General features: G+C 43.0%; 1 protein-coding gene across 3 annotated transcripts in view; it reads right to left on the reverse strand.

Moving 5' to 3' along the window:
• Positions 1–9,069, reverse strand: part of ANKRD50 (ankyrin repeat domain containing 50) — a 50,648-nt gene extending 41,579 nt beyond the window's left edge. The window contains exons 1-2 of one of the 3 annotated variants that reach the window (XM_032797080.2): positions 8,959–9,069; positions 6,604–7,833 (exon numbers count right to left, since the gene is read on the reverse strand). In XM_032797080.2, coding sequence (XP_032652971.1) covers positions 6,604–7,082 — 479 coding nt within the window. In that variant the 5' untranslated portion in view covers positions 7,083–7,833; positions 8,959–9,069. Of the gene's footprint in view, positions 1–2,551; positions 2,742–6,603; positions 7,834–8,795 lie in introns of those variants that run through there. The other 2 variants (XM_032797081.2, XM_032797083.2) reach the window with 2 other exon arrangements.
• Between the last annotated feature and the right edge of the window lie 2,543 nt (positions 9,070–11,612).

Raw genomic sequence — 11,612 nt, forward strand, 5'->3', positions numbered from 1 at the left:
CTTTTTGGACAATACAGCAGCCAGAAAAAAATCCAGTTCGTTCCCTGATAGCACTGCAGAGTCAATATTGCTGGGGGAGGGGCGGGGGGATAGTAAACTTTTGTCTGCAAAGAAGCTGACAGAATATACAGATTGAGTAAAAAGAACAGGAGTACTTGTGGCACCTTAGAGACTAAAATTTATTTCAGCCCCAGTCCTTTACACATCGTTTTCCAAACACACACGTCACTCAAGTGAACAACACTGCTACTAATGTAAGTGAAGTCACTTAGTCATCCTGTAAATTTACATGCACGTAAGTTTTTATACGGCAACTTCTGATTTACTGCTGCCCAAAGCGATATACTCCAGTACTACATGAGCTTTCACTTCCATCTCTGACACCCAAAAGCAATATATAGCCCAACTTCAAACTTGCAGCTAATCAAAAATTTTCAATGACCTCCTCCTATGCTTTTGTATAAAGCAGATCAGCATATGTGATTGCGCATTCCATGCTCTTGAAGTTCTAGTGCTTTAACACCGCTGACACTGTTAAGGTTCTGCATTAGAATGCAAGTTTGACAAAACAGTAATATATACACCTCTACCTCGATATAACACTCTCCTCGGGAGCCAAAAAATCTTACCGCATTATAGGTGAAACCGTGTTATATCGAACTTACTTTGATACACCGGAGTGCACACCCTGCCCTTCGGAGCACTGCTTTACCGCATTATATCCAAATTCGTGTTATATCAGGTCAGATTATATCAAGGTAGAGGTGTATATATAGCCTTTAAATATCTGTTGGAAATGGAAGTGAAAGCCTTACAGAACTCTAGAAAATGGGAAGATGACAAGGAATGTAGACGTCTCTCCCTTTAACGTTATTTTCATGCCTATGAATGTTTTGGGTGGATGGGGTATATACTGCTGAAACCTTAACTGTCACTAGATGTAGTTCTGTTTATTAATTTCCTTGTTTTGCCTTTAAAAAAAAAAACAACCCACAACTTTGCTATCTCTCATTGGATAACACCCCAGAATCAAGAAGAGCTGCACCTCCATGGGAATAGTTGGAGAATCTATGATGCTGAAATTGCTCCTGTGAAAACCCTCCTGAAGAGAAAGAGCTGTGGCATGCACACATAGGTCGTCCTTCCATAACTTTTTATCCCTATTTAAAAGCAAGCGTACAAAGAAAAACCCTCTATGTTTAGCACAGATGACAACCTATCAGCTACAGGAACTTCCATGAAGAATTCCATGTAACGTCAGACTCAGAGAAGCTCTTCCTTTACCTTCTCATATTCTGGGGTTCATGGCCTTAGTCAATAACAAGGGTAGTTAACTGCCTGGGAATTTAAAAAGTTGAAAGATTTGAGTTCCTGTTGTCCTCTTTCCCAGCTAAGGGAAATTTCTCCTGAGCTATAAGGGCAATTGATGAGTTTCTCTCCCCCTGCTCACCTTCAATTCTACCCTAAATGACAATTCAGCAGGCTTGCTTTAATGCAGTTATTTTCCATCATGGTAAAAATGTTACAGAATATATCAGAGGCAAACACTACTTCCATATAATGGATATTCTAGAAATCAGCATATGAGGAGCAAATAATATGGCCAAAGGACAGATCCCAAAGTATTTGAAATTTCTTTAAAAAGGGGTACAAAGCAAAGTAAGGGACCAGGAGAATTGCCAGAGAAGGAGATATATGAACTATCAATAGTTTCAAACCACCACGCACAATTCAAATAGCACTCCAAGTTTATATTTTGTTTTGATTTTTGCCATTCAATGTTGTGGTTTTTTTTGTGTTTTTTTTTTTTTTTTTTTTAAGAGATAAGCTCCCATTAAACACAACTTTAATCTGTGTTGCAGCTAACCACTGCACTATAACGTCCAATAAATAACTACTCAATTTAGGGAAATTAGAAGTGAAAATATTGTTTACTATCCACATAGCATGGTGATAGGTGCATTTTAAATACCTGTACCTTAGTGCTCAGGGAAAGTATCATTAACAGCAGTGGAGTCTGGTCCTATACTCGTAACGCAGGCACAGCAGTCACCAGAAGTACAGGCTTGCCCACTACCCCACCTTGCCAACATACCTCATTGCCTGACCTAGAATGACAATATTGAATGGTTAGGGAAACAACTATTCTTCCAACACTGGCTGAAATGGTCAAGTAAATAAGCTAATTTATGCCAGTTAAGGTAGAAGGCTGCATAGTGTGGACATATGAGCACTGAGACTACTGAATCTTGCCCTGTCACAGCCACTATATAGTAAGTAGTAAAAGTCTTCCAAACTTATTTGAATTTTAAAATGACCCAGAGGGGAAATATTTCATTAAGATCAATCTTCTAGTCTAAGTTCCCACTGACTTCAATTTTCACCCCTCAGGCCTTTTTATATTCCCTATAATATTAGCACTCTTATTTTTTAGTGTCCCTCCTCCCTTTCATTTTATTAGTTTCTGGTCCCTTTTACTTCAACCTTTACTCTATTTTCTTATTTAAACTGTGCACTGCACCTTTAAATCCACAAAGAATAAGGGTTTTACCTTGTTTCAGGAGCAAGGGAATCCCAAGGAAGATTACATCTGTACCTGAGTGGCTTCTTTGTATAAAACACTTACTGGTATCAGCAGAGCAGAATCTTGTCACTGTCATAATGCTCCTGCTGGCACCAGTGGAAAAGATGTGTGTGCAGAAAGAGCATAGACATGTTACTCTGCTGAGACTGGAGGTGTTCTGTGAGGGATAAGGAAACAGGATAAAAAGGAGAGGCAGACTCTTGCTTCTTCTTTCCTGCTTTCCTCCCTCCATTACTGGTCTATACTCTGAGCCCTCAGCAGCAGAAAAGAGGCACCTGCATTTGCTTCACTGTTAGTATTGCAGCAAGCGCACTAGTGAAGCACCATGTACAGAAGTGTGACCTGAGAGGACAGGGAGGCAAAAAGCACAGACTTGGGAGGGAGACAGTAAAAAGACAAAGAGGACTGGGAGACTCCAATACAAGTAGGAAGGACTGAAAGTCTAACAGCAGAGAATACTGATTTAGGACCATGTTCAGTCTTCACTCCCTTGGCCAACTGGGACTATTTTCAATCATTTCACATTTAAACTTTGAAGACACAAATAAACAGTCTATATAGTTTTGAAAGTTTATATAGTTTCAAAGTTTAAAAATTCAGGATCAACCTAATATGAAAAACCGCCATACCAAATTAGGACTTTACAAGTAATTTAAATAACCAATATAATTTTCAAGAAAATGAATACTGTACAAGTAACATACCCTTGAAGATTAAGGGTAATTTTTTATTAATACTGCCCATGTTTTTCAACACTGGATGCTTAAAGTTATGCTCAAATCCATACTGAGGCCATGTCTACAATATAAGTTTCTGCTGGCATACTTAGGTCAGTCAGGGATATTAAGAGGTGTCATCCCTGACTGACAGGGCTATGCTGGCACGTTTGTCTCCTGGGAGTAGTTTTATTATACCAGTACAAAGTGCAGGTGTGCCAGTATAGCTGCATCAATATTAGAAGCACTTTATAAGTACAGTATAACACACTAACTAAACCAGCAGAGTGTTCCAAGGTAGACTTGAACTAAGTTACATAAAGTGGTCCAATTTTCAAGCTTCTATGATTTAGTCATAATGGTGTGTTTAAAAACAACATATGAACTTAACTTCAGGTACTCATTCCAAAAAACTCTTGGCCATTGTTAAAGCAGCAAAGAGTCCCGTGGCACCTTACATACTAACAGATGTATTGGAGCATGAGATTTCGTGGGTGAATACACGCATCCGACGAAGTGGGTATTCATCCACAAAAGCTCATGCTCCAATACGTCTGTTAGTCTATAAGATGCCACAGGACTCTTTGCTGCTTTTACAGATCCAGACTAACACAGCTACCCTTCTGATACTTGGCCATTGTTGTATTCTCTTATTTTAGCTTTAGGACTTCTAACAAGTAAGATTTGGTTTAAGTAAAAGCATAGCTTCATCTGATATTTTCTGCAATTAAATTAAATCTAAAGCTTTCATCCTTGCAGAGTCTTTTGAATCTAGAACATCTAAAGGAAACAGCAACCAGTAAAGGTAAGACAGACAAGAATCTAAAGCAAGAACTTCAGCTGCAACTGTGTTCATTCACAAACTATTTTGTGACAGAAAGTGTGCTTATCAAGAGAAGTTCCCAAAAGCAGTACTAGTAGGAGCAATTCCTTCTTTTAGTTTTATATCCAGTGACTGTCATTTATCAGGAGGTCTGCTCAAGTTTTCCACACTCTTGATCTCATTTCTCTTTGAATTTGTTCCTAAAACAGGATGCACAATTCAAAGATTATAGACAGGTGGCAGAAAGAAGGTAAATATATTAACCAATGAATTAGTTTATTTGATTTTACCTTATATGACGAAAAGGCATTTTAAAATATGAATAAGTTTTAAAAGCCTCATTTTTCTGGGTTGCAATTAATTTTTTATGCATAGTGAACAGTATAAAGCATATCCCAAGACTGCTAAAAACATGCATGCTTAGCACATAAACATTTCACATTGTCATGTCCTATTAAACAGTATTCACTGTGAAGTTTTATTTTTCAATTGTGTCAAACAGTAAGTTGCTCCTAAATTAATCTTCACAGGGAACCTAAAATATCAGAAAAGAAAAATTTCTAAGTCAATAGGCAAGTAGAGTTTTAAATCTAAACAGATTTATTTTGTAAAACAAAATATTTTCCATTTCTAGGCAATGAACTTGCAACAGGGTCTGCATGGAACTCACTGATTCTGCCCATCAGGGGCTAGTGCTGGTGTCTGATTTAAAGATAGATATTGGTCACTTTCACTTCTGGCGACTGCAGAGAAATGTAATTATACTACTAGCACTGGGAATACTAAGCTGAAGCATGGATGTGAAAATTTAAGATTGTAAAGGTACTGAAAAAACAAGGTTAAAAAGACGAGAGATTAGGAGCTGCATATGCTTAGAACTTTGCAAATTAAGTAAACTGGCCTGAATATTTTCATGATCTATTTTAAATTTGGGGGGTGGGGGGGAGGGGTATGTGTGTGTGGAAGAAGGCATGATCAACTTAATGCTTCTGAAAAATGTTGGTTTGAAAGTACTGGAGACCTAAAATCTTATGTATCCACAGGGCAAAAACAGAAAAGATATGCTTCCCTCATTCCACTTTGCCAATGTGATCAGGTACCGTTCTTCAGCCTCAGTGACTGTTTAGCTAACCCGTCTGATAAGACTGAAAGGAAATATTCTTATGGTGATATTCATAATGTGGACATTAATCCATTTAGACTTCAGAGACCACTACAAAGTTCACAGAGGCTACCTGAGAGCCATGACTTAGCTACTGTTGACTTGGGAAAGTTTCATACCAATGACTTAGGGGTAAAAATGCCAGTATTCCACTACAAACACTGTATTGTGTCACTATCTTTACTGTTTTTCCCCCCTTCATTTTAATTGTTTAGATGAAATTAACCTCTTTTGCAGCTAGACCTCCCCTCCAAGGATATACACTCCTAAAGATCTTTGTGTAAGTTGCTTTACAAACACTGATTATCAATGTTCCTGCTGTGGATTAAAAACTTTCAACAGCATCAAAGAGTCCTGGGGCACCTTATACACTAACAGACATTTTGGTGCATGAGTTTTCATGGGTGAATACCCACTTTGTCGGATGCATCCGACGAAGTGGGTATTCACCCACGAAAGCTCATGCTCCAAAATGTCTGTTAGTGTATAAGGTGCCACAGGACTCTTTGATGCTTTTACAGATCCAGACTAACACGGCTACCCCTCTGATATTTTCAACAGCATGTTGAACACATTTTTGTATTGCAAGGGGCACTGATGGTAGAAACGAAAACTGCACTGCTGAGCTAGTGATTTCCCTCAGTTATTCAATTTCTATGATTTTGCTAAAAAAAAAATTAAAGCCCCACATCTTAAAAAGTTACTTCTACAGAGAACATGGATTCCCTAGTTTTTTTAAATACCTATTGAATAGTTATGATTCTGTATTCCCTTATACTATGAAAGAGTGATAATTCCGTAAGTAGTTATGTGAATTTAGTGCAATCCATGCGTACGTAAGTGGGATAGATTCATTTTGGCTTAACATTTTCCTATCTGATCTTGCGAGACACAGGCCAGGGTCTAATGCAGGATGGCAATTCTTAAAGTCTACCTAGTCCACTATCCTGACAGTGGCGAGTACCAGATACTGCAGAGTTCTTGCAACTCCTCTGAAGCATGGAGATGTGGGATAATCTACCGCCCACCCCTCATGGACTTTAGTATTTATTATCTGAGGCCCTATCCTTTCAAAAATATTAATTATAGCTCTGGATATTTTTATATCCATAACTATATTTTTAAATGAAGATCTGTGAGAGCTGTGGGAACAGGAAGTTAGATTTTTTTCCCATGACAATTTTGGAAGTTATGGGAGCAAAACATGGGATCAACAAGCCATGATGTGACAAGAAAAAGCATATTTTTCCTGTCTGTAAGTGCTTTAAGCTCTTTGGACGAAAGGCACTATAAAAACACAACATGGTTTTCTTTTTACCTTTTAAATGCTTCAGCAGGATTCCTCTCACATTCCCCAGGCTGAAAGAGACTTTGAACTGCAGGATCTCTTAGTTTGTCTTCATATCCCTGGATGAGTCCACTGCGGCAGATCTGGGTAACTAAACCTCTAATAAACCCTCCCACACACAGTGTGTCAGAGTCTTGAGCCCTGCAGAAGTGGAAAGCTAGAGCTTGGTGATGCAAACCTCTTTGTAGGCTTGCAGGTGAGCTTGGCCACAATAATTCAGTACTGAGGGCTGTCTTCCCACTACCAGGCCCTCCTACCAACAACACACCCCAGGCAGTTCCTTTCCCCGAGACAACACCAGCATTATTTCCAGAATTTGCTACAAGAGATGGTTTGTTGGCAGCAGTGTTGCTGCAGTTAGCTTTTTCCTGAAGGCAGTGCTGAAGCTTGTGGAAAACCCACTCCCTACAGTAAAACTGCTTCCCTTGCAGCAAACTCGTTTGAGCCATTTTGTAGACCTTTGTCCTTAGGATTGGTCATAAGCATCAATATACCTTCAACATCTTAAAGTCTGGATATAAGGATCCATCTGCCACAGGGTGATGATATGAGTTAACCCTTCTTGTAAAAGAATAGCCTCTTTATAAGACAATCAGACTCATTCCATTCAGATGCTTTATCATGATTAGAGTGTAGCGTGTTCAACTGCTTACGCGATGAAGCGATGCTTGGTACCAAAGGCTCAATAATATTTCTCATATGGCTCAAAAAGTAACAATTCCATGACTACAGCTGTAATTTAAACAGCTGTGCATGTTCCCAGAGTACAGAGGAGACAATGCATCTAGAGAAATAAAGTTTGGGTTTTTTTCATTATGTACTAGATGCCTCAATTCAAAACATTAATCTCTCCGGATTCACATCGAGAAAAACCTGTCCACAGTAAAATATAGCTTCTGAGGGGTCTACACAGAAGAAGATTTTTTCTTCAAAAAGTAAAATTTATATTGTGAACACATAGCTCTGTATCACTTGTTGTGAAGTGGTCTGCACAAATACTAAATGTTGCAGGCTTCACTCATCCGGGCAAGCACCAGGGAAGTGCTTCAAATTATGATCTCTTATGTAGCAGAGTTGATGGGAAAATGTTAACACCTCCTTAATGTAGGACAAGTGCTTTCTTCCAGATCCTGAATTCTTCCTCAACTCATTCTCAGAGATCTCAATTGCAAGATTTCAAAACACAGTTCTTCTCTAGACCTATGAAATAAAGAACAAGACAATGATTGTAACTCCAGATGCAAGATATCACATCACGATTTTACTATACATCTGCTAAAACCAAGAATTCATTATTCCTCATTTGTGCCAATATTTGAAAGTCTTAAAGTTAGTCTCAAACTTACTGAGGAAAAATAATTTTAGTCAAGATTCTTGTATTTCTGCTATGGGTGTGAGCTTCAGTCAGTCACATTCACATCCTTTGATTGGTTTTAAATTCACCTCAAAACCATGGAGGAAAGTAAGTCTCCCACTAATCCTAAGAAGGAGACACATGCACCCTATTATCCTGAACGTCCTTCCTTACCAACATTTTCTTTTTACTTGCTTTTTCTACTGCCAGGTGCATTTTTACACACCAGTGCTGTCCACAGCTCTCTTTACACACTTCTTTGTTCATTATTGGTATGCATTAGGGCACACAGCAGCCTCTTGGAGTCCCATTTTCATACATCCACCACTAACACTCTATGGTTTATTCTTATGGAGCACATTTCTGTTATCTGTACTATCTCCCCTGGCTGGGTTCACTCTTCTTTCTTTTTTTTTTGGTTCTTCGCTTTAGGTTCCCAGTGCCGGGCTTTACATTTCAGCTGATACAGAGGCAAAACTAAAAAGTCACTTCACCGGGTCCTGCTGGTCGAGCTACATTTTTACACCAGAACTGTCGAAATGAGCAGCTGTGACCGTTTCCCCATCTGCTTCTCATACACACCACACTGGAGACACACGCCCTGTCCCTCCCCCCGGCCCCACACAGCAGAGCCCATAGCACCCGGCACAAAGATCCCAGCCAGCAGCAGCCCGGCGCCCCTCCTCCTTCCCGGGTGTGTGCAGCTTTTCCAAGCCCCTGGGCCCTCTGAACCTCCCCGGCCGGCCCCTATCCCGGGCTCGCACCGCTCAACGTCTCCTCCCTTCCCCGTCCCTGTCGCCCTGCCTACCCCGGCGGGGCGGGGGGCAGCCGCCCGACTCGAGCTGCAGACACAGGCTCAGCCCCGGCTCGCTCTGTCGCAGGTTCGCACGGAAGCAGCGGCGCCGACTGCAGCAGCAGGAGCAGCCACTGCCCGGCTATTGGGGAAGGGGCCTCCGCAGCTGCTCGGTTACCTTCCCCAGCCACCTCCGCTCCCCGCCGGCCGCTGCTCCCAGACAGCGCGACTCTGCCCCGTCCCCTGCCTGGTTCTCGCTGCCGAGCTCCGTGACTCTCTCAGCCCGTCTGGCCCGCTCGGCTCCTCCCCACCCCGCCCCAGACCCGGCGCTCGGGGCCTCGCCCCTTCCCCTCTCTGCCCCGCCTCTTCCCCCTCCTCTCGTCGGCACCGACCCCGCCCCCTGCGCGTGTGGCGACGGTTGGGGAGGGGGCGTGATGGGACAGATGCTGTATGACATCTGGGAAAAGAAATAGTTCGCGGCGGAGGGAGATGAGTTGCGCAGTGAATCTCTTTCCACTACTCATCACAGCCGCCTCCTCCCCCGCCGGGACCATTGTCCTGCAGCGTGCGTCGCCTCCCCCCTCCCCCCCAACTATCGGCAACAGCTAGGGAACTCAGTCCCGCCCCCTAGCGCGTGATCGCAGGGGTAGCAGCAACTGTCCGGACACCCCAGTGGCAGGTGGGGCTGGCTCCTCCTATGCACGTAGTGCCGGTTAACAGGCGGCAGCCCCTTCTCCTCAGCAGTACTTCCCGCCCCATGGCTCTTCCGTGGCCGGGGGAGGAGGAATTACAGGAGCCCCCCCCCCCCAGTCCGTTATTTGTGGGGAGGGTCACATCCTCATTTTACAGTTAGTAAATACCCAAATGTGGCTCCCCTGCTCTGCTATTGCTAAAATTTTGCAAGAGAAATACTCATGCACCTGAGCGAGCACTGCATGAGGAAAGCCCGCACCCGCAGCACTTTAAAGGGTCATACGTTGTTAAGTCACAAGGAGCACCCCACATTCAGCCTTCTGACCCTGTCAGCACCACCACCAGGATTTTGTGTAATGGCACACGGTTTAATAAAGGCTCCACCTGCCACCTACCCTCCTGCACTGCCGTCCACAGGTATATGTTCTGGAGATGTTGCTGCACCCCCTATCTTGAAGTGGTTTCCATTACATACAGAGTTTACAGTTTGGTTCAATGGCTCGCAGCACCCCCCCCCCTCCACAAATGCTTCCAGCATCCCTATCCATGGGAGGTGTGGCAGGCTAGAAAGACTCCTAAAGCTAGCTTTGTTTAGAGCCCCTTCTCTTGTCCAGCTAGAGAGGCCCTGCAGGTGGCAGCCACTCAAAGTTGGAGGCTCTGCTCCATATCCCTGTTCTCAGTCTGTTTACATGGACTACAAACCACCACCCAAAACTGTTAGTTGCCAGAAACACACAGTTCACAGCTAAATACAAAAAATTAAGATTAAACAGAAAGCTCAAAAAACAGCAATTCTAACCACAGAGATGCAGAAATAATGCATTTATATTTGCTATATCTCTTGAATTCTTTTTTGTTTAATTAAACCCATACCTGATAAGCTCACTCTCTCCTGCCACTCCATTGCCTTTTCTCATTTTACACTGAGTTGTCCCATTTCAGACACCAAATTTCATTTTGCTGACAAAGTGCAGCCTTCCCAAGCCAACTCTCACAAATTACTTGCAGTAATGTGATTTTGGACAGTTTTCCCTTGCTGCTCATGATTCATTTAAGCCAAAATCATAGCTTTTCCAAGTCTGCTGCTGCTAGGAGGGATGATATGCTGTCGTTCAGCAGAGCCAAAGAGCTCATACTTTATGGGGAGTGGAAGATTACCACCTGCTCACCATAGTCTCTGTCCCATTCACAGTGCACAGGAAGGGGAGTCAGAGCAAGGAAAAAGCACTATTGCCAGCCTCCTATGTAGGGGCAGAAGATGACTTGCCATCTGGAGTCGCTCTGAGGAGTGAGGATAAGACAGTGCAACACACTTCCAAGGACATTTCTTCCATGCTTCAGGCTGAAGATACCACAAAGCAGGACAGTGACAAAAAAGAGGAGTAACGAGGGAATAGGGCGACAAGGAGTAAATCAACCATGGAGAGAACAGGAGATAATGATTACAGGGGCAGAGGTACTACAGAAGAAGGTGGTAGAGTGACAAAAGGGGGGAGAGAAAGAGTTCTTTCCTCCCCGTTCAGGACAGGTGGGGTTCAGGAAAGAAAGGAAGTGCCTCTCACACCTGCAGAAAGGAAGGGAGTGTGGAACTCAGTCCCCCATTTTTGTGTATGATTTCAGATTGAATTTTCAACATGATGCACACACAATTTGGATAGAGAGAGAAGGGGGCTGCATTTCACCACCAAGTTCAAAAATAGACAAGCATGTTATGTTTGCTCCATCATGATTTTCTGACCTCTTGTAGTTGGTTGCATTGTTTATGGGAGGTTTTCCATTGATTTCAGTGGATTGTGGATCAAATCCTATACCAGTGGTCCCCAACCGGGTGGCAGGCACCGGACGACGAGCCACTGAGGACCGTGGCTGGTGGACAAGCATCCACCAAGAAGTGGCAACATCAAGAGGCGTCGCCGCCGAAAAGCCACCGAAAATCAGCGGTATTTCGGCAGTGACGCCTCTTGATCATGCCGCTTATCAGTGGCATTTCGGCAGATTCTTGTCGAATGGCCAGTACGCAGGCGCACATAGATGCCCCAGCAGGTGCCATGGCACCTGCGGGCACCACTTTGGGGACCCCTGCCCTATACAATCACCACATAGTACTAGTATGCACCTGTGACTTTTCACATGTCAGGA

This window comes from Chelonoidis abingdonii, chromosome 5 (genome assembly GCF_003597395.2).
Source record: "Chelonoidis abingdonii isolate Lonesome George chromosome 5, CheloAbing_2.0, whole genome shotgun sequence".
In the NCBI taxonomy this organism is placed as follows: domain Eukaryota; kingdom Metazoa; phylum Chordata; order Testudines; family Testudinidae; genus Chelonoidis; species Chelonoidis abingdonii.